The sequence below is a fragment of the Ictidomys tridecemlineatus genome, chromosome 2 (genome assembly GCF_052094955.1).
Source record: "Ictidomys tridecemlineatus isolate mIctTri1 chromosome 2, mIctTri1.hap1, whole genome shotgun sequence".
Lineage (NCBI taxonomy): Eukaryota > Metazoa > Chordata > Mammalia > Rodentia > Sciuridae > Ictidomys > Ictidomys tridecemlineatus.
In genome coordinates, this window is record NC_135478.1 from 22624670 (window position 1) to 22652174 (window position 27505).

At 41.2% G+C, this 27505-nt stretch overlaps 1 protein-coding gene across 3 annotated transcripts in view; it reads right to left on the reverse strand.

Annotated features, from left to right (window-relative positions):
* Nucleotides 1–27505, reverse strand: part of Myrip (myosin VIIA and Rab interacting protein) — a 327896-nt gene that overhangs the window by 165548 nt on the left and 134843 nt on the right. For all 3 annotated transcript variants that reach the window (XM_021732376.3, XM_078038098.1, XM_021732359.3), the window contains exon 3: nt 11655–11876. In XM_021732376.3, the coding sequence (XP_021588051.2) occupies nt 11655–11876 (222 nt within the window). The remainder of the gene's footprint in view (nt 1–11654; nt 11877–27505) is intronic.

Here is a 27505-nt window from a genome sequence, read left to right on the forward strand (position 1 = left end):
AGTAGCTACCTAACGGTATCCTTAGTAATATTTCATAGCATTCTTAAAAAGATTTTAAAGCGTCTTCAGTACCTAGAAATAGGGTTATATAAGTGGTTGTTAATAAAATTCTGTCTAGATAAAGCTTGTCCTATGGAAGCTGGGACAATGGCTATGTGTATCCAGGAAAGAAAAAAAAATATGAGCCTAAGGAAGCTGAGGTATGGGAAGAACTCACAGGACAGACCACCAAGAGGGCTCTTTCTGGACATCAAGGAGGGGCTGTCAAGGAGGGGTACAGGCCTTTGGCTTGAAACCCAAGGTTTCATGTCAATAACTTTATGCTGAAAGCCAAGGCCATGCATTTCCCCATCTTCTCAGTCATGAAAACCAGGAATGAAGTTGAAACTGTAAAATGAACCCTGTTGGGAAAAAGCCGAATCACAAGTTACATGTGGTGGCAGCAAGGAAAGCTCCCTACTGTGTGCTGCTGTAATTCATGTTGAATTACATTCAGGGAGCAGAAGGAATGCCCAGACATGGTTCCTGAAGCACTGCTGGTGATCTCCAAAGAACCAGAGACACCTCTTGCAACTTCTGGGTACACTTTCACCATTTCCTTAGCAAGGAGGGATTGGACATTACTGTGCTATTCAATATTTACTGAATCACAATGATGCTTATGGGAATGTTAATAATTGTGCAAGGTTTAATCTATGGCAAGGCTTTAGTCATTCTCGATTCTCTTATTTCTGTATTATTTAGTGAAAGAGAACTTCCAGCCAACGATAAAATTGGAACCTATGCTGGGAAATCCAGCGGTACTTGATATCTAGACCCTAGACTGAGACTGGCTGGGAGGAGAGGAGCTATTTTTTCTTATTAAGAGGCATTTTCACACAGTCCCCTAGGCCTGGAGGTAACTCCTCAACAAAGACTGTGAAAGCAAGAAGGATTGCAGCATTATCACAATGGGTGTAATCTGTTGTAGGTTCTCTGCATGTTCTTGATATGAGATGACCGAAGAATGGGTGGCAGATCTGAGAGATGGACATGTTTTACCTCCAGAAAGTCATCAAACATCTGAATCACAGGTGCTTTTTACATCTTTGGATCCCCCACCACACGCAACCAATGACAAGCGGTTGGTTTAATTTTAAAGAAGAATTTCTTTGGATTTTCACTGTTCATTTAAAAGTATCATCTACTGGGGCTAAATGAGGAACATTCTCTATGTTGCACGTCTGTTTCCTATTTGAAGGTCTCTTTTATTCAAGCATTTGACCAAAATTTGCGATTGCTCATTTCTTAAAAAAATTTCCCTCTAAAACCATGAAGCGTATTTGGGGCATAACAGGAGTTATTTGCATAACGTCACTCAGACATATCTAACACTGATGTGGTTGGTGAGTATGTATTTGATTAATTAAAAGCTAACAAGGCAATGCTGGGGAAATGCTTTAATGGTCTCAAGATTGGGTACTGAAATTTAAATACCAGAATTTAAACTGATAAAAAAAAATCTGGCATCTTTTCTCCACTGCACCCAGGAGCAAAGCTAAAGATGACATATGCTGGACCAGATACTGATACAACAAAGGGAGCTGAAGGTGGCATGATTTCTTAAGTCCCCTTGCAGCTCCACAACCAGAAAGTATAGTGGTCTGGATGGAGGTTCTCGTCTGCAGATCTGCGGTCAGTGAATAGAACAGTGCAACCAGCCTGTGTGATGTTTTGTCAGCTGTTAAAATTCTCAGTACCGAAATTGCAAAATGTGCACTGTTGCAAATACTGATGGCTGTCATCCCATCCACGCCCCCTTCATTCCAGCTGACATCCTGGCTAGGGTCCCAATTAGCCTGGGATGGAACGGTGCTGAAGTTTAGGTGATGAGCCGTGACTGATCTGAGCTGGGGGCTGGCAAACGTCTCCTGTAAACAGCCAGATAGTAAATATTTGGGGGTAGGTGTGGGCATGTGGTCTCTGTTGGAAACACTGGGCTTGGTTGCTGTAAGCTGAATGCAGTTGCAGACGATGCGGAAACAAAATGACAAGACTGTGCTCCAATCAAACTATTTTAAAAACGCAGGCAACGGGCAAGATTTGGTCTGGGAGGCTAGTTTGCTGATTCCTTCTTTAGCAGTTAGATTATTAATATTTTTCTTTTATCTCCTTGAACAGGTATTCGATCCCATTCTACTTCCCTTATAGAATTTTATTTTATGTATCTTTTATATAATCTTTTATTTGTCATGCTATTATCATTTTTTCCCCCACAGGGACATGTGTACCAAATTGGTTTAATAATAAGGCAGACATTATTACCCTATGTACATGTATGATTGCATGAAGGTGTGACTCTGCATTACGTACAACCAGAGAAACAAACAGTTGTGCTCCATTTGTGTACAATGAGTTGAAATGCATTCTGCTGTCATGTATAATTAATTGGAACAAATAATAAAAAAATAAGAATAAAAATTTGAGCCTTATATCTATCATGGATTAAATTATAAATTCTGACTATTATTAAGGCAAAATTGATCAAACACATAAATACATTAAATTTTTGATAACTAGTCATATGAACATATATTTTTATTAAAAGTGCATCTTATGAAGAGCTAGCTTTTTAGTCAGTTGCTTTATGAACAAATGAATAGTATTTATTACTTCAATGAGATGGAGTTCAGCCCCAGTTTTATTCTTTTTTAAAAATACAAGCCCTAGCTGGGTAGGGTGGTGCATACTTATAATCCCCAGCAGCTTGGGAGGCTAAGGCAGGAGGAATTTAAGTCAAAGCCAGTTGCAGCAACCTAGCGAGGTCATAAGCAATGTAGCAAGACCCTGTCTCAACATAAAATATAAAAAGGGCTGGGATGTGACTTGGTGGTTTAGCATGCCTGATTTCAATCCCTGGTACAAAAAAAAAAAAAAAAGAACAAAACAAAACCCCAAACAACAACAAAACAGAACAAAACAAACAAAAACAAGCCCTAAAAAAGCTTGTTCCTAAGATGGAAATGGAAGTCTTTTTTACAATCATAATATCTTTCAATTTTGAACACCCTCTGAGTCATATGTCAAAAATCACAGTCCATGATTTAGTCATTTAGGTTCTCCTTCAATTTTTTTTTTGAAACTCAAGAATCAGAAATTGCATATCACACAACAGCAGTCATTTTGGGTGTCCAGTTGTTAGACACCTTGCTTTTATCACACCAACAGCATGTGTGAACTGTTTCTCTAGTGCACTCAAAGGTTTCTCTGTCCTGAGTTTCAGTGAGACAGGGTTGGGCAAGGCCTGTGTTTTCCTGTAGTACAGTGACAGAAGCATAGTTAGGAAAGGGGAAGTACTTTCTTGAGTAGATCAGTGTCAGAAAAAAACATGAATAGAAGCTGAAAATTTGGAAACAAATCCCATTAAGTTATTGGTATGGCCTATGAAACTTGCAGAAAGTCTATGAAACTCAGGTTGAAGATCACTGATCAGAGGAAGAGCAGATGGATCACTTGTTGGCTTGAGTTGGATGAGTCTCCAAGGACTAATTCTGGAGTCAGAGGCAAAGCAGATGACAATCACACTAAAACTGGGTACAATCAAGTGAGGCAGCACTGACTCCTAGGGTTTATTTAAATCCAGAAGCCCAGGTAGCTCTGTGCCTGGAGTGCACTCCTAGAACCCAAGCAGCCTGCACCCATTTGGGGGAGCATGTGATGGGCAGCATCCCCACCACTGCAACGTGAGTGAACCTCCCGGGCATTGGCAGAACATCACTTAACCTTCAGTCCCAACTTCACTCCCACAGGACTCCTGTCTCTGCAGCGCACATTTAATTCTCAAGGTAGCTGAAGTCCTTTCTGTCTTCTATGCACAAAGGATTTTAGAATATTTGGAAGTCATGAACCCTTTATCTCATGGGTTACCACTTAATTATTGGCTAGACCCGCCAATTTCAAGACACTGCATTTCATTGTGGAAGATCTGAAAACCTTGTGAGAAACCACCACCTCCCCGTCTTAATCCCAAGCTAAGGTGGTCACCACTTTGTTCCTACCTTAGCTGAAACATCCACTTTCCAGCTCTGATTCCATTATCTTTTCTGTATCAGTTATGATTCTTTAGGTTTTGCTTTAATCTCTAGAAATGAGCTCCAGAAAACTTCTGTGAAAAGGTAACCTAATGAAGAATCTATTACCTTCAAGAATTGAGGAAAACTAGATAATCCAAGACTGGAGGTGGCAGGACCAGGGATCTCAGTAACCTGAACTCATGGTCAATGTCCTATTACCTGTCTTAGGAGAACTCAGCTCTAACTGCCCTGTTTTGAAACATCATCCACCCAAGCTCAAATTCCCAGGGAGGACCAGATTGGAGTTATGGATCCACCTGTTTATTCGATGGTTCATCTTCCAATCATTCAATATCCTGTGTTCCTTTCTCCTTGGTTTGTCCAAGACCATGCCTGCTTCACTGCTGCCACTTGAGCTTCCCCCAGTGCTACCAGCCTATGGGTAAACACACACCTGGGTCCTCCTAACAGTTCCAGGACTGCTGGTGCTGTGCCCAGCCTGGATAAAACCAAGGCACTGCCTACTGTTTTCTTGGAGTCCTGGGAACACGTGGCTGGAAGTCACTGGTGTTCTCCTTTCCAGACCCTGCTAATGGTCCAATTATAGAGAAAACCCTGGGCTGGGGGCTTCCTCTCTCCTGCTGCTGCTAGACCCTGCTTTCCTGAGCCAAATACCAAGTACTTCCTGGTTCCCTCACAGCTCTCACTTCTGACCTCCTGCCTCCATGCTGAAAGTCTCTATCACATACTGTTCCATAGGCTGCAGAGCAGCACACACTGGCCCCCAGCTACACAGTGAAAACAGCTTCTTTAAGTTTCTACCTGCAGTCCCTCCACCCAGGGCCAGGCAGGGGAACACACACTATGGGTCTTCCCGCTGAACTTTTCTCCTTCTGTCCACACCCTCTCTCCTTGTCCTTGAGTTCTGAGTTGGGAAGCAAGTTCAAAATTCACAGGGTAGACCAGCTGACCAATTTTGCAAAGAATGATTACTCTCAACAGTACTGATAGTGTATTTCCTTTCAGTCTTTTTTCTGTTTTCCTTAGAATGTGATGATTATATGTCATATTGCATTATGGTGTTTAAGCTGACTTTTTTCCTTCTTTCATTTAAAAAAATTTTTTTTATTACTGTGGTTTGAACCCAGATGCACTTTCACTTTACTACTGAGCTACATCCCCAGTGTTTTTTAATTTTTTATGATAAGTCAGCATCTCACTAAGCTGTTGAGGGCTTCACTAAGTGGCTGAGGCTGACCTCAAACTTGTGATCATCCTGCCTCTGGAGCTGCTGGGATTACAAGTGTATGCCACCATACCCTGTTTAATCTGACATTTTAGTGTAAGTCTTTACCCATGAGGATAGAATATACATATTTTTAAAGGTCTCATCGTATTCTGTCAAGTTGAACATGTACTAATTTATCATTCTCCTGTGGGCATTTTTTATACTACAAATAATTCAGTAAAACTCATTTTTAGATAGTATTTTAAAAATATTGTGTTATGCTGTTAGTTACAGGTTTTCAAAATTGAAATTACTGGGTAAAAATGCTTGGATATGTTAATAGTGCTTGATACACATTGGTAAAAAGTTCTTCCTTTTAAGATTTCACCAGCCAAGAAGGAGAGTGCCTTTTCTTCAATCTACCCTTATCAACACCAAGTGGAATGATTTTAAAATTCACTAATTTAAAAGAGAGAAAAAAAACGATTGCTTGGATTTCTAATGAGGTTCAATATTTCCCAATTTATCTGTTAACTTATGAATGTCCTTAGCCCATACTGATCACTATTTAATATTATATCTTCTTCAGGGATATTAGAAATATATTAGGGTATTAACTGTATTGTGGAATTCATTCCAAAACTACTTTATACTATTTGATGAATCATGTTGGTTGTGTGAATACCAGATAATTAGTGGACAGAGTAAAGGATACTCAAGTCCAAGGGAAAATAATCAAAGTCCAAAGTTTTCTTGGAAAAACCAAAGCAAATACCACAGGCATCATGATGAGTATGTTCTGATTTCAGTTCCAAGGATCTTTTTTTTCCCTTCATTCCCTGAAAGCAGTCTCTCAAATTGGTCTGGGTTAAATGTGATAGAGCACAGTGACCAAAGAAAGAAAAAACAGTTTTTATAATGAAGCAAAGAGCTAGAAAGTCAACTTGTTCCCAAGGAATACAGGAGCATCCATCACTCTTGAACAAATTCAACCTGAAATGTTAATGGCTGGTGAGCACGGGATGTGCTCTCTCTGGGTCTGTTTGCAGCAGAGGATCTTAAAATTCAACCACTATATGTCCTTATTGATAATGTTTGAATCTATTTAACAATGTCAAGAAGATAAATGTTCATAGAACATAAAATGACGAAGGGAATAATTTAGAAGTTTTCAATTTGCTATATAACTTCCGAACTAAGTAGTTCATCATTCATTCTATAATAAATTCATCTGATGTCTGTTAAACTCCCAAAGCTGCAAATTTTAAGCTAACACAACAGAAATACATTTTAATGCAAAAATATGCCACAGAAGACTGATGAAGAACTAACCTTATGATTATAAATATAGCAACACGGGACGGGGATTTTAGCTCAGTGGTTGAGCGCTTGCCTTGCATGCGTGAGGCACTGGGTTCGATCCTCTGCATCACATAAAAAAATTAATAAATAAAATAAAGATATTAAATAAATAAATAAATATAGCAACAACCATTAAATGGGAATTCTCTTTATAAATTTTTTTAGGGGTGGGTACTGGGGATTGAACTCAGGGGCACTCGACCACTGAGCTGCACATACTCAGGCTTATTTTGTATTTTATTTAGATACAGGGACTCACTGAGTCACTTAGCACTTCGCTTTTGCTGAGGCTGGATTTGAACTTGCAATCCTCTTGCCTCAGCCTCCTGATGAAATTTGTAAAATGCTTTTACTCAACTAAATAACCAAATAGACCATTGAGGCTATTTTTTCACTGGGATAGAAAAAGAGAAAGCAGAAGTTATAGATTGCCACTATTTTCACAGTGACTGTACGCTATCTGGGTTCTCTCTTGATGAGCGCTGTGTAATGGTTTAGATTAGGTGTCCGCCCAAAGCTCATGTGTGAGACAATGCAACAAAGTTTATAGAGGTGAAATAATTGGCTCATGAAAGCTAACCTAATCAGTGCATTAATTGTCTGATAGGGATTAACTGGATGGCAACTGTAGCCAGGTAAGGTGTTGCTGGAGGAGGTGGGTTATTGGGGGCATGTCTTTGAGGTATATATTTTGTCCCTGTGAATGGAGTAGACACTCTCTGCTTCCTCATGTGATGTCCTGAGTCACCTTCCCCCACCACACTCTTCCACCATGATGCTCTGCCTCCCCTTCAGCTCAGAGCAACGGAGTCAGCCATCTGTAGACTGAGATCTCTGAAATCATGAGCCCCCAAATAAACTTTTCTCCCTTAAAATAGTTCTTGTCCAGTCTCTTGATCATAGCAGTGAAAAAGCTAACTAAAACAAGCTGTTTCTCACCTGAGTCACTGATAGAGAACTGCACTGGAGACAGCCCAGGTGCTCGATAGTTAGTAGTTACTTTTTTTTATATAACTTTATTTTGTTTATTTATTTTTTATGTGGTGCTGGGGATCGAACCCAGTGCTTCGTACATGCTAGGCAAGTGCTCTGCATTGAGCTACAACTCCAGACCCTAGTAGTTACTGCTGATGCTGTGTGTTACTGCTGTCAGACAAATGTCTGCCCTACACTCCTAGCTCCTTAATTTTTGGTGGTCTAGAATTTTTATTATAATTAAACATGACCCCAAACTCATATGTACATGGTATCTCATGAGTTTTGCATGCATATGGTGGCCATTGGATAACAGTGAGGAGCAAAAATAGTGTAGCAAAATGGGGTTCACTTACATAAAGAGAGGTGGAGTATGTTATGGGCAGTAGGGAGTAGAGTATGGGCCTGCCTATGGCCTATGACAGCTGTCATCTGTCACCTTCACAGAGCTGCTGTCTATTTTCTTGAAATTTCACACACACAAAATGTGATCTTTATGGAATCTGACATATACAATGTTTATAAAACTTACTTTCTTAAATATGAATATGCTGGAATAAGGTCCTCAAAACTTATGTCTAACGTAAAATTACTTCTAACTAAGGATAGTGTTTCACCTGGGATTCTGGAGGAGATGAACTATTAGATAACATGGAAGGTAGCAGAAGATCTGCTCTGCCAATCTTCCAGCACAATGCTGGGGTAAAATCAAAGGTTTAAAGAATCTGTTGTAAAATATCTTTCTGCTCCCCCACCCCTGGCAAAAAATGGGCAGGTTTTCAAAGTTCTTTTCTTTCTTTCTTTTTTTTTAAACTATTTTATTTACATTTTAGCATCTCAAGTTAGGATGTACTTTATTTTAATTAGGTTATCTATGACAGCAAAATGCATTTTGACTCATTGTACACAACTGCAGCACAACTTTTCATTTCTCTGTTTGTACTAAAAGTTCTTTATCTAAAATTTTCCATATGTGGTTCAACTTGAAATATGCCTTAAATATTTTACATGATGAATGTGTAACACTGAGAGATTATACAGCTAGAGGCATTCTCCAAAAAAAAAAAAAAAAAAAAATGTAAATTCGATCCAGGCACAATGTAAAAGACTGTCAGCCCAAAGGCCATACATCAGAGGTATCCTGACCTGGACATACTTCTCTGTCAAATTCAGCCTTGGAGAAATTTGATCAGTCAAAACCATGCCCCACATCTCATGGATTTCATCCTTTAAAAAGTTCCTGTACTTGGCTTAGAAAATATGGAAAAATAGAGAATCAGCCAAACTTCTCTTGTGTCTTTTGGTTTTAGTCAACAATGATCTCAAGACCCCAGAAAACATCCCTGTAAAATATGATCCAAAATCAAAACAGCAAATTTCCAACCTTTCCTCAGCCTTGTCTTTCTGCTGACTTTGATCAAGAAGTCAGGGTGTGCCCAGTCTGAGGTGCACTCACTGAATGTGGAGGACTCCTTGGTAAACCTCCACTTTTTGGTTTGTTTGTTTTGTTTTATTTTCTCAGGTGTCCTGTGAACAGTTCATTAGTCCCTCATGCTCCACTTCTGAGATTCAGGAGTTGTCATAAACGTGGCCCCAGAAGTGATGCAAAATTAAGGTAAACAGGATTACCAAGTCTCTTTTTTTTCTTAAGTTGCTATAAACATGAAATGGAATTTTAAAATGCAGACTTACAGCCATTTTTGCAACTTCTTACTCAATATCTGGCCAATGTTTGGGATGATTTGGTTTAAATGATGTAGCACAGGAGGAGAATAAGAAGACTTTTGGAGGACAGGGACCCCCTCTTACACGTAGCATGGTTCTGAAGTAGTGTGGGAGTCATTCAGCGTTTCTACTGTTTGATGAATGTGAATAATTTGATTGTAATTGTAACTAATAATAGTCCCCCCAACACAATCAACTAGGGGTGGATGTGAGTGTCAAAGGCTTAATGACTGCATTCTTTAATACTACTAATGGTTTAGTCAATTTGGGAGATTTTTATCATCCAGGGAGAAAAGGAATAAAGAAAATTTTAAAGAATAAAAATTGTGTAAGTATAAACACTTGCTTCTGTTTGTATGGGAATATACTGAAGCACAGTAAAGAATAGATATTTTAATAACTGCTAGGATGTATAATTTCATGATTTTATGACCCTGTAAAAACCAAACCCAAATGACCCAATTCCACTAGCCATTACTCTACTGAGAGTGGTCTACTCCAGGCTGGCCACACCCAGACTGCGCCAGAACTGTGGCACAGAATCACGAGCCACTCAAGCAGGAACAAAACTTTATTTTTGAAAATGCCGCCAATACCCCGTACACGTCCGGGAAGAAAGCCGGTCCACACACGTGGCTGTGTTCTACCAGAACCGGGGACAAGTTCCTCCCCCGGAATTCCCTCCTCCTGAACTTCCCCAATCAATGGGAACTCTCCAGGAGTCCTATAGCAGGCGAGGTGAACAGCAGGAGTCCAATATCCATATGAATGCAAATCTTAACATAATCATATCATCTCAATGGCTAGCTGGCATCACCTTACAACCAAAAGTGCCATGCATCATATTACTTGGCTGTGGCTCTTTGCAGATCATTGTCTACATTTGCACATGGATGGCTAAGTGTAGCTGGCACAAAACACACTATGGGAAGAGCCTAGATCCCCAATTCTTGTGGCAGCTATTTCAAACCTATCCTTGTTTCTTCCAATATCCAGATTTCTTGTTCTGAGTGCTTGGCCTTATTCCAACTTTACTGAGAAGTGGAAGGCATGAATGAACCTTTCTCCATCTGTAGTTCCCAAACATATGCTCATGGACAATCAGTCTTCTCCTTCCCTCTGTCACAGGGCATCCCCCACTCCCCAACTCCTGTTAACCTGCCACCTGGAGACTCAGCTAGGTTCCTTGCTCTGAAAGGCACAGGACCTGGGCAGCACCCAGCCAGCCCTGGACAATGGGTGTTCAATAAACCACTCTTTGCTTCAGTTGGTGTCTCTGAGCTACTTTTTTCTTTACAGCTCAAAGACTACTTCCCAAGGGAGGGTACTTAATAGCTATCTTCATTAACCACCTCTGTGGGAAAATACTAGGACTTGATATGTTAAAGGATATGAGCAAGAAACAGGGCAGAGGGAGGAGAGGGGGAGGAAGGAAGGAAAAGTCAGAGTGCCCGAGTGTGTGCTCTCAGGAGCAGCCAGTCTCAGTGTTGCTCACTCACTGTAACACAGACATTATGGAAGGATGTCACAAACACAAATCACAGTGCACTCCACAGGGGCTAGGATCAGAAGACATTTTGCAGTCGTAAAAAACAAATACTAGACATTGGCTTATCAAACTCAGCAGTGTCCAAATACTCAACATGTCAAAGAAGTGCTGTCAGTCCCTGAGGGAGGATGTGAAATTTCAATCATCTCCTTCACACGGTGGTCATCATCTCCCTGTCCACAGTATTAAATCTTTTTTAATCCTTTTTAATCCTGCTTTTATTTCATAGCCACTATGAAACTTTCTTCAAGCCCTGAGGCCCATCACCCCTTGTTCAGTGTCCCCACAATCAATGAACAGGCTGTCAGGGGATATACCAATACATTCTGAGACCAATCTCCAGTCATCTCCCTAAGTCTCTGGGTCATCAGCAATCTGCCTACCTTACCTTCACATTTCCTGCATAATTGCTGCTGCATAATTCCTAAGAATCCCATGTCTGCTTGGCAATGAATGAATGAATGAAAGGATGAGACCAGATAAGAAATCTTAAAAGGATAAAGCCTGGTAGGGAGCTGCATCTTCGATTCCAACATGGCCCATACCTCTCCTCTGTAGTCACACCCATGTGCTTCCGTGAGGCCCCCTCCCCTCATCCTCTTCATGAAGGTCAACAGTTATCCTTCACCACACCTCACCTCAGTCATCTCTTTACTGTAGTCAATACTCCAGGCAGATCTATCAATCACTGTTGCACCCACCTGATTGAAGAAAGTGGTGGATGCCATCAGCTGAGACCCTGAGAGTGTGCCCAGCCACTCACCTGGCCTGCTGGCAGACGCAGCAGACCCAGACCTTCTCGTGCTTCTGGTAGGAGCAGCAGCTCTTGCAGACGTTGAACTTGCAGTCCCCGCAGCGGCGCTTGGTGTTGACCAGGAAGGTGAAGGGCGAGCAGCAGCGCATGCAGCAGTGCTCCACAAACTTCTGGTGCTTTGAGAGGATGCTGCACTTGCTGCCTTCCTCGTCCAGCTTTTGCTTCATCTCACTGGGAAGCCAGAAAGAGAAGGGGAGGGGGGAGAGGGGGAGAAAAGAAACAGCACATCAGGTAGGGGGCCATCTCCCCAAAGCAGCCAACCCTGGCCCTCTCATAGGCAGAGAGACCTTGCAGGATCTTCCTGTAGTACGACAGAATCCTGAAAGATCAATTCTTGACTCCATGTCCCAAAACTCTAAAGATGGTCTGATATTGCATAATCCTGTATCTCACATTTACCATCAGTGAACACGAAAACCCCATTACAAATATTTCAGAGACTACATGGAGAAACAAATTATTATAAAACTAAGCACATCGTAGAAAAAATAAAAATCTTTCACTTAATGCCTTTTTAGAGGAGCAGGAGATTACTTATGATAAAATATTAATCCTTTCAACAGTCTTGCTGGGAATATGAAAATGCTGTTCTGGTCTTATTTGGCATCCCTGGAAACCGACACACAGAGGGATCTTAAGGGCTTTCAAATCAATGTGAGTCAATAAGGATGCTTTGGGTGACAGGCAGATCTGAGGTACTGATGCTTCGGGTCTGGATAAAAGACAATCCTCTTCTTCCAGACAGCTCATGGTCCAATGGGCACACAGCCAGCCATATTAATACAAAATCTGACACCACACACATGCCTCTCTGAGCTCAGAGAGAAGGAAACAGAAATCCTGAGACCAAGGATCAAGCCCAAACAACCGAGTTACTCTGGGGACACTAACTGAAATAACAAATCCGTCTGAATTGGCAATTCTGGGTCATTTTACCCACTTCATAAATGGCAGCTGACAAATAGGAATAGGAATATTATTGTTTCTGCTACTATTATGATTTCTACTACTATTTTACTTCTACTGTATTATTGTTATTATAGTAAAACACTGTATATACCATAGTATATATCACTAAAATAATTTGGTATCATTTTTTTTGAGCCCAGTTTTGTGATTATGCAAGTCATACTGGATATGTCCATGATATATGGGGCAAATATTTACCTCCATTTATGTCTTGTGTTTTGTGCTTATGTTGTTTTTCAGCATTTAGATTTTAAATTTTCTGTAGTTCAATCATCATTTAGATTTTTAATTTTTCTGTAGTTCAATCTTTTCTCTCATGACCCTATAGACTTTATATTTTGCCTAAGAAGGCCAATAATACCCCACCTATTTTTCACACATACTCAATTAGCCCCTGTGGTGGGTTAACCGATGGCCTCCCTAAAAAAACAAGTCCACACCCTAATTCACTGAAATATGTAAATGTGATCTTATTTGGAAAATGATGAAGAAGTAATTAAGTTAAGGATCTCCAGATGAAATCATCCTGAATTATCTAGATGGGCTCTAAATCCAATGATAAGTGTCCTTCAAGAGACACATGGGGAAGACAATTCGAGGGCACAGGAAGAGACTTCAGTGATTCCTACAAGTTGAGGGTGCTGGAGCTTGCCAGCCCCTTGAAAAGCTAGGAGGGAAACACGGACAGATTCTCCCCCCGGAGCCGTGGGAAGGTGTGGGGCCTTGCCAGCACCTTGATTGCAGATTTCTGGCCTCCAGAATAACAAACAAATGATTTCCCATTGTTTTTAGCCTCTTATTTGTGTAATCTGTTATAGCCCTGTGAGGAAACGAATTTAGGTCCCATTTAAAAGGAAGGGAGGAAGGGAGGAAGGAAAAGGGTTGGGGGAGAGGAAGGAGCTGGAAAAAGTGTGGAGTCTTCTTTTTCATTTGTATCTTTAGCAGTCCTATTAGCTTCACATTCAAAATGTGGACTGCATCTTTCAGGGTAGGCGATGTCAGATGTCAGCATAAACACTGTGTTATGGTTCAGAGATGAGGTATACCCCAAAAGCTCACGTGTGAGACAATGCGAGAATGTTCTAAGGTGAAAGATTCAATTATGAGACTTGTAACCTAATCAGTGAATCAATCCACAAATCTGGATTAACTGGGTAGTGATTATAGTCAGGTAGGTGTGGCTGGAGGAGACAGATCACTGGCGGTATGCCTTTGGGGTTTCTATTCTGTCCCTGGAGGGCACAGCTCTCTCTGCTTCCCAGTTGCCAGGTCCTGAGCTGCTTTCCTCTGCTATGTCCCTTCTACTTGAGGCTTCCTTCCACTCACTTCAGGCTCCAAGATATAATAGAGTTAAATCATTCTTGAAGGTCTTTTGGTCACAGCAGTGCAAAGCTGACTAAGACACACGGTCAACACAAGATGTTACCTGGGTAACACAGCACACTGTTTTAGAGCAAATACACCACTCTAAGGATAAAAAAAAAGTGTTCTAAAGAACAAGTACACTTCAATGGTAAAAAGTATAGTAAATACATACAGCACTAACAGTCAATTATTATTATTAAGTACTATGTACTTGGCATAATCATCTGGGCTATACTTCTATATGACGGGCAGTGCAATAGATTTGTTCACATCAGCATCACCACAAGTGCCTGAGTAATGTGTTAAGTTACAATATAACAATGGCTATGAAGAACCAGGCTATAAGAAATTTTCATTTTCATTATATTCTTATGGGACCACTGTTGTGTATATGGCCCATCACTGATGAAAACAGGTGGCACATGACTGTATTAAGTTCTTTTTAAAAATTTTAGGTTTATTTTTAACTGATATCAATGAAAACATAAAAGCTATACACAAAGTTCTTGGAGGTGTTACTAATCCTCCTATATGGTGTGTCTCTTGACTCCTATTCCAGGTACTCCTTTCCTTCATGATTCATCATTTGGATTAAAAGACATCTCCAGCTAAGATTGCTTTTCCTATGCATACACTCTTCCTGTGCAAATGTCTTGCAGAAGCTATGAATTTGCTTTCTTGAGTCCCCGCAGAGGAGTCCTCAATTCTAGGCCAGTTTCATGTTTGTCTCTGTGCTTGGGAATCCTGCAACACACGAATAATAAGATTTTGATCTTCAGTCCGTTTGGTGGTAGAGGCTTGGGTTTTGAGGTTTACATTTCTCATGCAAGACTCCTTTTCCTCCCAGGGATTCAAGCAAATATTACCTTCTTTGTAGTTCCTCTAAGTCAGTAGGTAGAAATTCCCGAGCGGCTCCTTCCACTGAGAGCGAGACTGTTGAAGGTACGAAACTTCAGCTGCTTCAGAGGCTCAAAGCCATACCACCTGCTCCTGCAGAAACTTTCTCTCTGGTTTTAAATCCCCTGTTCACATGTACCCAACTATGGTCTGAGTGTTTATGTTCTTATCCCCCAAAATACAATGGGATGACTTTACCTTCAATGTGATGACTTTAAGAGGTAAGGTCTTTTGGAGTCAGTTAGATCATGGGATTAAGCATGAGATGAATAATGCCTTTATAAAAGAGGCCTCAGAGAGCTGCCCTGCCTGTCCCCTATTAGGAGAAGCAGAGAAAGCACCGTCCATGACCAAGGAAATGGTCCCTCACCAGACACTGAATCTGTCAGTGCCTTTATTGTAAATGTCCCTGCCTCCAGAAGTGTGGGAAATAAATTTCTGTTATTTATGCACCATCAAGTCTATGGTATTTTCTTAATAGGAGCCCAAATGGACTAAGATATACAGTCTGAGAATTTCTTTTCATTTACCCCCCAACTTTGAAAAAATTGAGACACAATCCAGATACATAAAATTCCCCCTTTTAAAGCATGCATCTCTCCTTATTTCTGTATGTGCACACAACAGTACGTAGACATTTAATAAAGAGATTTTCATCTCATCAAAGAGAAACCAAGGATCCATTAAACAACCACTCTTGATTCTCCCCTTCTCTCAGCCCCTGCCAGTTACTAATCTACTTTTGTTTTCGGAATTTGTCTAATTCGGGTATTTCATATAAATGAATACACTTGGCCTTTTATGTCTGACATCTTTCCTTTGCATAGTGTGTTGAAGGTTCATCCATGAGCATGGTATAGCTTCAGCCCTTCAATATTTCTTTACTATTGAATAGCATTCTATTTATGGATATACTGTATTTTATTTATCCATTCACCAGTTGATTGACATTCAGGTTCTTGTTTTTTCCTGAGCTATGGTAAGTAATACTACTATGAATGTATGTATACAAGTTTCTGAGTGGACATATATTTCGATTCTAGGAGTGGAAATGCTGGGTCATAGGGTAACACTACTTAAAAAACAACTGCCAGACTGTTTTCTGAATAGCTACACCATGGCCAGCAGTAATTTGAAGGTTGCAATTCCTCCATATTCTCACCAACACTTGTAATTGTCTGCCTTTTTTGTTGTAGCTATCTTAGGGGGTGTGAGGTGGTTTCTCATTATGGTTTTTATTTGTATTTCCCTCACAACTAATAATGCTGAACATCTTTTCATGAGCTTATGAGGCATCTGCATATCTTCTTTGGAGAAGTGTTTATCCAAATCTAAATTAGATTACTTGTTTTTTATTGTTGTATTCCAGGTGTTCTTTATATATTCTGGAGATAAGTCCCTTATCAGATATATGATATGCAAATATTTTGCCTTTTTATATTAAACCTCATGTTTTATGAATAGTGTTTGGTAGTTAATGGCCGAACTAGTATTGGAAAAGGAGACAAGCTCAGTCAGCTAATGATTATGGTAAAATAGCAAATATGTATACTTGGCTGAATAAAATGTTCACAGAGGACAGTACAGAGGTATTTTTTCAATGAAGGAAGATGCTCTTCAGTCCTTTAGATTCAGAATACAATGAGCTAAGTCATTGACAGCTACAACATTTGTAAACAATATAAAACAGCCTCAAATCAACACTAAACTAAATGGGATAGAATATCCAGGAATAAACGTCTTTGAGGATCAAAAAAGTTCTATGAACTCAGTCCAAAGGATCACTTGAGCTTTATGAGTTGTTTCCTGACACACCAGACTTCAAATTCCCATGGCATTTTAAAATTCACTGAGTGTCCAAAAATAAACTGTACCAAGCCTTTCCAAGTTTATTACAAGCAAATGAGGTGTTTTGAGCCACAGAGTCAGTGGTGGAAAGGAAAGCCATTCATCTGGACCATTTGTTTCTTATTAGATTCTATTTACCTACAGTATTTCATAGACGTCATCAGGCAGGACTGTGTGGGATAACTTATAGTGGCTGCTATGGTTCAAATGCCTTATCCAAAGTTCATGGGCTGGAAACTTAATCCCCAATGCTATAGTGTTGAGAAGTGGCACCATTAAGAGATTTGGTCATGAATGAATTAATGTCATTATCACAACAGCAGGTTAATAATGGCAAGAGGGGGGTTCTGTTTTAGTCAGCTTTTGTATCGCTCTGACCAAAATGCCTGAAAAGGATCAACTTAGGGGAGAAAAAGTTTATTTTGGCTCACAGTTTCAGAGTTTCAGTCTGTGGTCGGCTGACTTCAGCGCTCTGGGCCCAAGGTGAGGCAGAACATCATGGCGGAAGGGTGTGGTAGAGGAAAGCAGCTCGGGACACGGCAACCAGGAAGCAGAGTCAACTCCACTCATCAGGGACAAAATATAAACCCCCAAAGACATGCCTCCAGTGACCTATCTCCTCCAGTCACACCTAAATGACTCATAATCTCATTATTTCAGCTCTGAATGTTTTTTGCATTGTCTCACACATGAGCTTTCTGGGGACACCTTATATCTAACCCATAACAAGCTTCCTTATAAAAGGATGAGTTCAGATCTCTCCATCTGAACACACATGGTCTCTTATCTCTTCTATCTTCTACCTTCTACCAAGGAATGATGCAGCAAGAAGCCCTCAACAAATGTGGGCCTCTTGACCTTAGGCTTCCCAGCCTCCACAACCATAAGTAATAAATCTCTGTTCTTATAAATTATCCAGTTTCGGTATTCTATTATAGCAACACAAAATGGACTGAGACACCGGATAATTATAGAATCAACCCCAAGTCATACAAAATAAGCTACCCTCTTGAGATGTCCTGGGAAGGACCAGGCCCTCAAGTGGCCAGACAAAAGAGTGATGGATTTAGGATCTGCTATAAGGGTGCAGAGCTGGGTTGAGTCACTCAACTAAACCCGACGCAACCTTTCTGGGTTTCCTTTTATTCTGTGTGCCCGTTTTGATTACTGCTTCATAGTGTTGCTCTAGATTTTTAAATCAGTAAAGAAACAAAATTCAAATAATAGCTATTCATTTGATTGTCAAGAAATTCAGTGATCTGAGTATGTGTCACATTTGATCACACTTGTTTACACGTCAAGTTTCCTGTGATGGCATTTGGGCAAAAGTGTTTAATATTTAATTGTTGCAGTGGTTGTGAGGTAGTTTTTATTTGCATTTGTCTAATAACTAAAAACTTCGGACAGGTCTAGTCTGCTCCGTAGAAATTTCCTCTGATATCTGGTCCACTCTCTTCCTGATAGATTGCTCTAGAGTGGCCCTCTGAAAAGCATGTGAACATTCCATGGTCTCTCTTTCCAAGGCCAGGCCAACTCTAATAGTTGCTAATGGGTGAGTTGCTCTGTGTTAAGAGGCTGCCACAGGCCCTGTAGGGCTGGGTGTCATGATGAGTTAGCAGTGTCTCAGAAGCACAGCAGGGAGAAGGCATGCATGTCATTTGTTGGCTTTGCTCCAACTTGCTTATCAAAGAGACAGCCCACAGCGAGGAGCCACCACTTGATGGTCACAGGCACTACTGATCAGACTGTCAATCATTCATTCAATTCCCACTTCTTGAGGATCTACCCTTCCAGACTCTGCAGATAAAAAGAAAAGAAGATACAGTTCCTCCCTTCATGGAACATGTATTAAGGTAGAATTCAGAGGCTGAAAAGCTAAGCAACACAAAACAATTATGAATCGTGAGAACTGCAACAGTCTTAGTAGGAAATGAGACTGAGAATCACATGGGGACCAATTTTAGATAGGATGGAGAGAGAGGGCTCTTTTAGAGGAGGAGATTTAAGGTAACATAATAAGATGGGAAGGAACTAGAAAAAGGGAAAACACAGCATTCTAGATAGAAGATGGAGCAGAGGGAAAGAGTTTTTGAGGGGAGGCTGAGGATCACAAGTTGAGGCTGTGGAATAAAAGTTTGGATTTTATTCTAAGTGCAAGGAGAAGTTATAGAGGATTGTGATGAGGGAAAGAGCGGGTCTCGATTTACATTGGAAAATCAGCTGCTGTCAGGTGAAGGTCCACCCACAGAAGGCCTTGAGTAGAAACATGGGGTGCCATGGGAATCATTTGTGCTGGAAGTTTATGGAGCACTGTGACTATCCAGCTAGGGGTGGCAGAGGTTTGCACTGGAGAGTGTAGAGTACTGCAGTCATCTAGGTAAGGGTGGCTGAGATTTCAACCAAGACAGAAGCTGATGAGATGGAGGCTAGTGTGCTGGGCCTGGTGATGGTCCAGGAGGGCAAAGAACTGGGTTTTTGGGGTTGTGTTCCCAGGTGGACAGTTCAGTTGTGCTGGAGACAGAGAAGATTAGGATAGGGAGGCACATGCTTTAGTGAAATCTGTGAGACACCTGAGGATTAGCACCAAGAGGTCAACTAAGTGTACGTTTCAGCATCTCAGAGGAGGGACTTGGGCCAATTCTGTACATTTGGGAGCCACATTCATAGATATCTTCATAAGTAGGGGAACTGATGAGCCACTCTTAGGGAGAGATTATAGCAAGGGAGAAACAGGGACTCAGAACAAGCTAGATGAATCCCAAACATTTAAACTCAGGGAAGAAGGTCGAAGAGGTGGAGCCTGAGAGACTGAGAAGGATGCCTAGGAAGAAGAAGTCCAAGAGAGGATGGCTGTCTATCCTGGGAGCAGAGAAATGTCCACTGGATTCGGCCACATGGAGCTCATGGGTGATCAGTGGGGGTGGTAGGCAGGAGCCAGGCTGTCATGAACCTAGGAGTGAATGTGAGGTTAGGTAGTGGATCTATCATCATGGAATACTTCTTCCAGCGATGGTTTAAATGATTTCGAGAGGTGGGTCTCAAGGGGTGGACCTGATTTATAGTATAATAATAATCACGATCATTTTAAAATATGTTTTGCTTTTAATGTGTCATGGGTACTATCACTCTCATTGAGTAATTACAGGCAGAATCATTTTTGCTGCCCCCAGTGGCGTTATAAAAAAAAAAACAATCAAGGCCATTTGAGCTCAGTATACCACAGATTTATGAGGAAAGAGAATAAAATGTAGACATTCTCTCTGTTAAAGTTCATCACAAACACCAAACATGCTATGTGGTTGCCAGCAATAAAGAGAGACTATTTTGGGCCAGAATCCAGAGTCTTCCCTGCACTCCATACATCTCCTATGAGCACTGTTTGATGAGGTGCCGGGGACCCTCGTCCCCCCAAAGCTCTGCAGGCAGCTGAGCAAACAGTGATGTTGGGGAGTGGGTAAGAGTTTGTTCTGCACCTCATAGCTGCTATTCACTTCTTTGAAGCTTTGGTTTCTTTCTTTTCCTTTTTTTTTTTTTTTGGTCATCTCAAAGAGCTTATTGAAAAAAATAAATGAATAAAGAAACATATCTGAGATGTATAACAAGGGCCTAGGAAGTTAAAGCAACTCTGGAAACATCTGGCAATATTTCAGTTCAAATCAGCTAAGCTTTCATTCCACAAAAATGTGGTTCGATCCCCAGCACCACATACAAACAAAGATGTTGTGTCCACCAAGAACTAGAAAATAAATATCTCTCTCTCTCTCTCTCTCAAAAAAAAAGAGTTTATTATAAAAAAAAATGTGCTCAGAGAAGTGTCCCACCTCCCCATTAGGTCTTCTGGGATTCTGGAATATTTGGCCAAACCCACTAGTCATGATTCAATTTATCCATATTAGGTCAATCGACTTGGTAATTCAACTTATGGTGTGGGTAAAAAGTAATTGTTCCAGCAGGATGCTGTGGCACATGCCCATAATCCCAGCAGTTTGGGAGACTGAGGCAGGAGGATCATGAGTTCAAAGCCAGCCTCAGCAAAAAAGCGAGGCACTAAACAACTCAGTGAGACCCTGTCTCTAAATAAATACAAAATAGGGCTGGGGATGTGGCTCAGTGGTTGAGTACCCCTGAGTTAAATCCCCAGTACCAATAAAAAAAAATAGTTCTAACTATATCCATCACTAAATTTGTTTGTTTGTTTATTTCCTTGGGGTGGAAATACAGTCCTTTCTATATCTCGAAACATTTTTGCTACTTACTATCTCTATATAGAAAGGATAAAAACATTGAAAAATTTTGAGTCACTCAAGAAACCATAGGAGAAAGTCATAGTTTATATTGTACATATTCAACCTATAATTGATGAAGAATTGACAATCACAGTAAGAAAAAAGGGTGACATGTGACATGCAAACTCACATGACTTACTTCTATGGAACTCACTGAAGTAAATAAAAATGATAGAAACAGATAGTAAGCTCCATATTTAATAAAACTAAGGATCTCACACAATGCCTTCTCTCTCTTCCACAATAGATTATGGAAGATGTCTTGTGACATTTATGCATCTGCAGGGAAGGGAGTGAAATCAGATGCGCATCCGATTATTAAAGAGAGTTGTTTAATAACTGAGGAGAGCACCTTAAGGGCATTGCGATTCTTTCCTTGAAAGAATAGAAATGAGTGAAGCGCCAAGAAAGAGGAGACCTTCAAACTGCAGACTCACATCAATAACATGTTAGTTCAGAATCCCAAAATAAATCTAGACTTTGGCCAGGAGCCTGCTGTGGTGGTGGGGACATCTTAGCCTACCAGAGGGGACACACTTCCAAGTCCTTGGGCTTCCTAGATTGGGTGGGAAAGTGTCTGCAGGAGATGTTTCCTGGGGCACTGCTTACAGTCCCAGCTCACTCTGTGCCCGCCCTCCAGAACAGTCTCCACTCCCTCCAAACAACCCCACCCATCTCTGCTTCCCTGACTTGAGGGAAGACCCTCCTCGGAGCCCCTGGAGTTCCACTAAGTACAGTTTGACCGTCACCATCCTCACATCCTCTCTTCACAACTCTGTGAGGAAGGGAGGCCAATCATATTTCCCACCTTCTCAAATCAGCCACACGGCATAAAATAGATCAGGATCCTTCACAGACAACCATGAGTGACTTCATCTGAGCAGGAGCCCAAGAGGAATGGAGGTGGTGAGGACCACGACTAGAAGAGGCTGATGGAGGATGTTCTAGGTACGGGTGAAGGAAGGGTCCTATTCTGTAAAGTCAGGCTGCACACAAGCCCTGGGTGGAGCGCTTACCCTGCTTCTTTCTCCACCACCCACTCCTCTAAGTGCAGCCCAGTTCTCTCAATTTACTCTAACAGAGACCATGCTAATCTTAAAGGAAAACTGACCTGTAAATCTTTAGGAATCATTAAAATAAAAATGTAAGCACGGTCATAAAAACCACAAATCATGATGAATCTATGGCGATCCTGTTAAGCCCAGTGAAAATCGCACATGTTACATGTCATTTTTTTAAAAAAGAGAAATAACAGCATCTAGTGTATGGAAACAACAGCCTCAGTCCCTTCTCTGAGGTACTGATTGTCAGGCTGAGCCTATTTCTTGCTTTTCCATGGTCTTCTGTGTAGCACAGGCAGGGTTGGGGGCTAGAAGCTTGGACACTGCCCTTCCTAGACTCTCTGGCCTGTGGGTGTTGGTTACTCCTGCCAGTGGCAGGAATCTGTGTGAAGCTCCACGCGGAAGGCAGGTGCCATTGTTCGGGTTTATGCTCCAGTGTGGGGAGGAGTCAGCGGGTGAACAGCCTCTGTCCCTCTTTGGTGATGGGGGTGATTTCAGTATCAACGGTGGCAGTAGCAATGACTCCACCTAGCAAATGTAGACTTTACGGGTTCTAGTCACTCTTTTTGCTCCCTTTTCTCCTCCAGCCCTGAAGATAGAAGCAGACTTCCTCATTTCCTGATCTCAGGATAGAATCATGTTCTTCCCGTTGCTTTTTCCAGCTCTTATGATACTTTAGTAATCAATGCCCTGAATTTAACAGTCTTCATATCAAATATTTGGAGGGTTTCTGTTTCCTTGATGACATCCTGAATGGTCCATCTTTGGAGAGCCAAAGTCATGTATGGTCACATCCAAAGGTTTTTAAAGGCCTCCTTGGCATCTGCACTTTTTTTTTTTTTTTTGGTACCAGGGATTGAACTCAGGGGTACTTGACCACTGAGCCACATCCCAGCCCGATTTTGTATTTTATTTGGAAACAGGGTTTCACTGAATTGCTTAGTGCCTCGCTGTTGTTGAGGCTGGCTTTGAACTCCTGAATTCTCCTGCCTCAGCCTCCCGCCACTAATTATAGGCATGCACCACAGCACCCGGCAACGTCTGCGCTTTTGATCACTCTAGCTGATCTCTCTAGCTGACATCATCACATGCTTTCTGACATTTAATGCATTGTGCATTGGATGTGAGCTGCTATTTACTTCTATTTGATTTGTCTACCCAAAACAGAATATCAGTGAAGGTAAATGTCAGCTATGGAGAGATGCCAGATTTCACTGTGAGAGCTATTATGGCGTTTACCGCCCGGATGCCCATCCACAGCTGATCCTCCCAACCTGTAACTCCCTAATCATTGCAGAGAGAACCCCCTTCTCTGTTGTTTTTCCTGATGCCAGTGAGTCCCTTGAAGCCACCTGATCTCCTCTTCAGATTAACTCACATTTCATTATTTCTTCCCCAGAGTCTGCTCCTCTGTTCTCCTCTTCCTTGTTCTACGTCACCCTACGTAATCCATAGTGTGTCATAAATGACTCTGTGTGCCAGTGCTTCTCACCTCTTCAGTCTCACATTTTCTTCTAAGACATATACCCGCCTCGGGACTTAGGTATTTATCCTAGAGTTTATAACTGCCAATATCTTTTCCAGGTCATCGCATTATGTGGAACTGAACTAAAAATGTCTAAAAATACACTGGTTTTCCCCAGGCCTGTAATTTTTTTTTTTTTTTCCCAAAGAGTATAACTTCTATTCAGAGGCCCTTCTGGACTCTTAGGACTCAATCTCATCTCCTCCACCCTCCTTTTTTTCACATCTGCTCTTAATCTTGTATCAAATCCTCTCCATTTTGCCACTAAAATACCCCTTCCACACATCTTTCCTGCCCCTGCTGTGGCCTTGCTCAGGCTCGGCATTGCCCACCTGCACCACCACACTAGACTTTGTGCCAAGCCACCGTTGTGCTGGGAGCAGATGGATCTGCCTCAAAAGCCCCTGCCTGCCTCCACCACTACCCAGCGACATTCGATGGTACCTGCTGGAGTGTGTGAACCTCCCCTCCCTATGTTTGCCTGAGATCTTTCCTCCTTGTACTGTGACCTTCCCCCTTTTCCTTACTGGCAAATTTCTCCTCTTTTCTCTCCAACACTCACTTCAAACATCACTTTCTTTACCAGGTTTCCAGTTCCAGCATGCACAGCTAGCTAGAACTCTGTGCCTAACTCTATCGGTACCTCGCTGAATTTAACCATTGGTTTTTGTGCCTTCGACGGGACAATGAACCCCATAAAGAGGAGGATAGTGGTGGCATCCTTTCTCCCTAGTGAAGAAGGACTGGTCTGAACCACTTGGCTAGGTGTGTGTTCCATTTCTCCCAGAACACCAGCTCAGCCAATGGGCAAAGGATTACACGGAAGCCTGAGCACTGGCCAGATGAAAATAAAAACTCCCTGACAATTAACTGCTTAGGCTTCTGACAGTTTGGAAAACATGTAGGCAAAATAATCAAACATTTGGCCAGCTCTTGCTTTGCATCTGTACATTTTGAACATGCACCTGACAAGACTTTTTGCTCTTTGCTTTTTAATTTACTGGAAATAAAGCATCACAGGAAAGTTAAAAAAAATAAAATACTCAGACATGCAACAAACAGCAGTTCTCACATCTTTGTCCCACCAAGGGATAGAATTCTTCTTTTTTAAAAAAAAATTTTGAATAAGAGATTAAGTTCATGGTAGAATTTAACGTGTTTTTATTCCCCATTCACACACTAGCATATAAAGGTTTCCACCGTCCAGGCTTTTGGATGAGCACCCGCACCCCCTCCAGAGTTGGTCAAAACCTAGCTCATGTGGCATCCACAGAAATAGATGTGTTTGCCCTAGAGAATTTTCTTCCTGTTGTTGAGCTTATTGATGTGGATATGACCTTGAGCAAAATAAAATCTATCTCCCAAGAGAAATGGAGCTGTCATCACTCTCTGGCTTGTTGCAAACAAAATAAAAATGTTCCAGACTTCATTCTCTCACTTACCTAGGCTGAATACCGGCTCCGAGGTTCTCTCTAGCTGACATCATCACATGCTTTCTGACATTTAAGGCATCGTGCATTGTATGTGAGCTGCTATTTAATTCTATTAATATTTGATTTGTCCATCCAGAAGAGACTCTGAGGGAAGGTAAATGTCAGCTAGGGAGAGATGCCAGATTTCACCGTGAGAGTTGTTATGGCATTTACCACCCCATGCCCATCCACAGCTGATCCTCCCTACCTGGAACTCCCTCATCATCGCAGAGAGAACTACCTTCTCTGAATTTCAGTTCTGAAAGAAAACAATTGAAAAACCTCTAGAACATTTTTTAAAATCTTAAAATATTATATTTCTTGTACTTCTCCTTTACCAGATCGACAGAGGTGAAATTTCCTTGCTTTATTCATGCTTTTATATAAAAGATTGGAAATCACCTTTGTGGAATGCCTACTATGGGTGAGGCATTTGGAAAAATGAATCCCCGACAAAGCCCTTTGAGAAAAAGTAGGAGGGGCTCTTCACTTTCCTCAGCTTGCTGTCTAGAGAATGTTTATATGTGGCTGTCCTTCTGTATCTGAGTGGTAAGCAGCCCTAGGCATGGGCACAGCCTCCAGAGATGTGTTTGTTCTTGTAAACAATGTGCAAGCTAAGAGGCAACCAGTTTTAAGAACATGATATACACATAATTACAAATTAGAAATTACAAAATTACAAATTAGAAAAATCAGAGTGCCCAGAAGTAGGATTATGTACTTTACCCTTCACATGTATCATTTGATATAATGTGCTCACAACTTTTCTTGGATGTATCAATCTGTACCCACAGTATTTGAAGTCAAGAAAAACCTTATGATTTTCTAGCATAGTCCCTCCCCCTCAATTCCACAAACAGATAATGGGCCCGAAATAACATGTGCCAGATCACACATCGGGGGACTTGTCTGCTTGACTCTTTCTGGTGGGGTCTATCAAACAGCCATTGGCCTTGGAGCAAAGGTACCACCAAGTCACAAAACTGAAAAGGTACAGTCACACATGGGTTCACGATTTGTTCTGAGGCAATGTCATCGCTGTATGAACACTTGCAATGTATCTAGCTCTAGATGATAGAGCTCGCCACATGCCCGGGAAATGTGGAAAAGCCTTGCTTTAAATTTTTAAAATTTTGTTTTTTCACTTTAAAAAAAAAATATATTTTTTTAAAAACTAAGACACACACAAAGGGTCAGTGTTTTAGTCAGCTTATTCATTGCTGTAACCAAAAGACATGGAAATAAGAATTTTAGAAGAGGAAAAGTTTATTTGGGACTCATGGTTTCACAGGTCTCAGTCAATACATGGCCAACTCCATTGTTCTGGGCCCAAAATGAGGCAGAGCATCATGGTGGAAGGGTAAGGAGGAGGAAAACAGCTCAGGACTTGGAACCAGGAAGCAGAGAGAGAAGGAGAGAGAGAGGGAGAGAGAATGTGTGTGTGTGTGTGTGTGTGTGTGTGTGTGTGTGTGTGTGTGTGTGTTTCCACTCTCCAGGGACAAAATATAAACTTCAAAGGCGAGCGTCCCCTGACCCAGCTCCTCCAGCCACATCCTACCTGCCTGCAGTCACTACCTAGTTAATCCCTAATGAGATTAATGCACTCATTAGGTTAAGACTCTCAAAACCCAATCACTTCACCTCTAAACCTTCTTATATTGTCTCAGACGTGAGCTTTTGGGGGAACACCTCATATCCAGACCATAACAGTCAGGATCCTCAATATCACTGTCTCCCACCTCCATGTTTTGTCCCCCTGGGAGGTCTTCAGGGCAGCAATACCCATGGAGCTGTCATCTCCAATGATAACAATGCTTCCTTCTAAAACCCCTCCTCAAGGGCCCACCTGAGGCTGTTTTATAGTTAACTTCTTTTAAAATAAGAAGTACATTATAAAATAACCATAAAACAACAGTTTGTATAGCAAATGCACCAACTCATAACATAACTGTTTATTACCATTATCAAATATTATGCATTGTACATAATTACATGAGCTAAGCTTTTATATGACCAGCGGTGCTATAGGTTTGTTAACACCAGCATCACCACAAGCACAAGCAATGTGCTGTGCTATGACATTGTGACTGCTACAATATCACTAGGCCATAGGAATTTCTTAGTGCCATTATAACTTAAGGGGCCAAAATTTTGTACATGGTCTGTTGTTGACCAAAATGTTGCTATGTGGTGCATGACTGTCTAAGTAACGAAGTACAATTTCAATTTAAAAAATAAATTCAAATGAGTAATCTAAATAGTTGTAACTATTTTTGACTATTGTATGTCTAAAAGTTCATAACAGATAAGCTTAAATTGATATTATACATATTGATTCAAATACAGAAGCACTCAACAATCTTAAAACATGCCCATT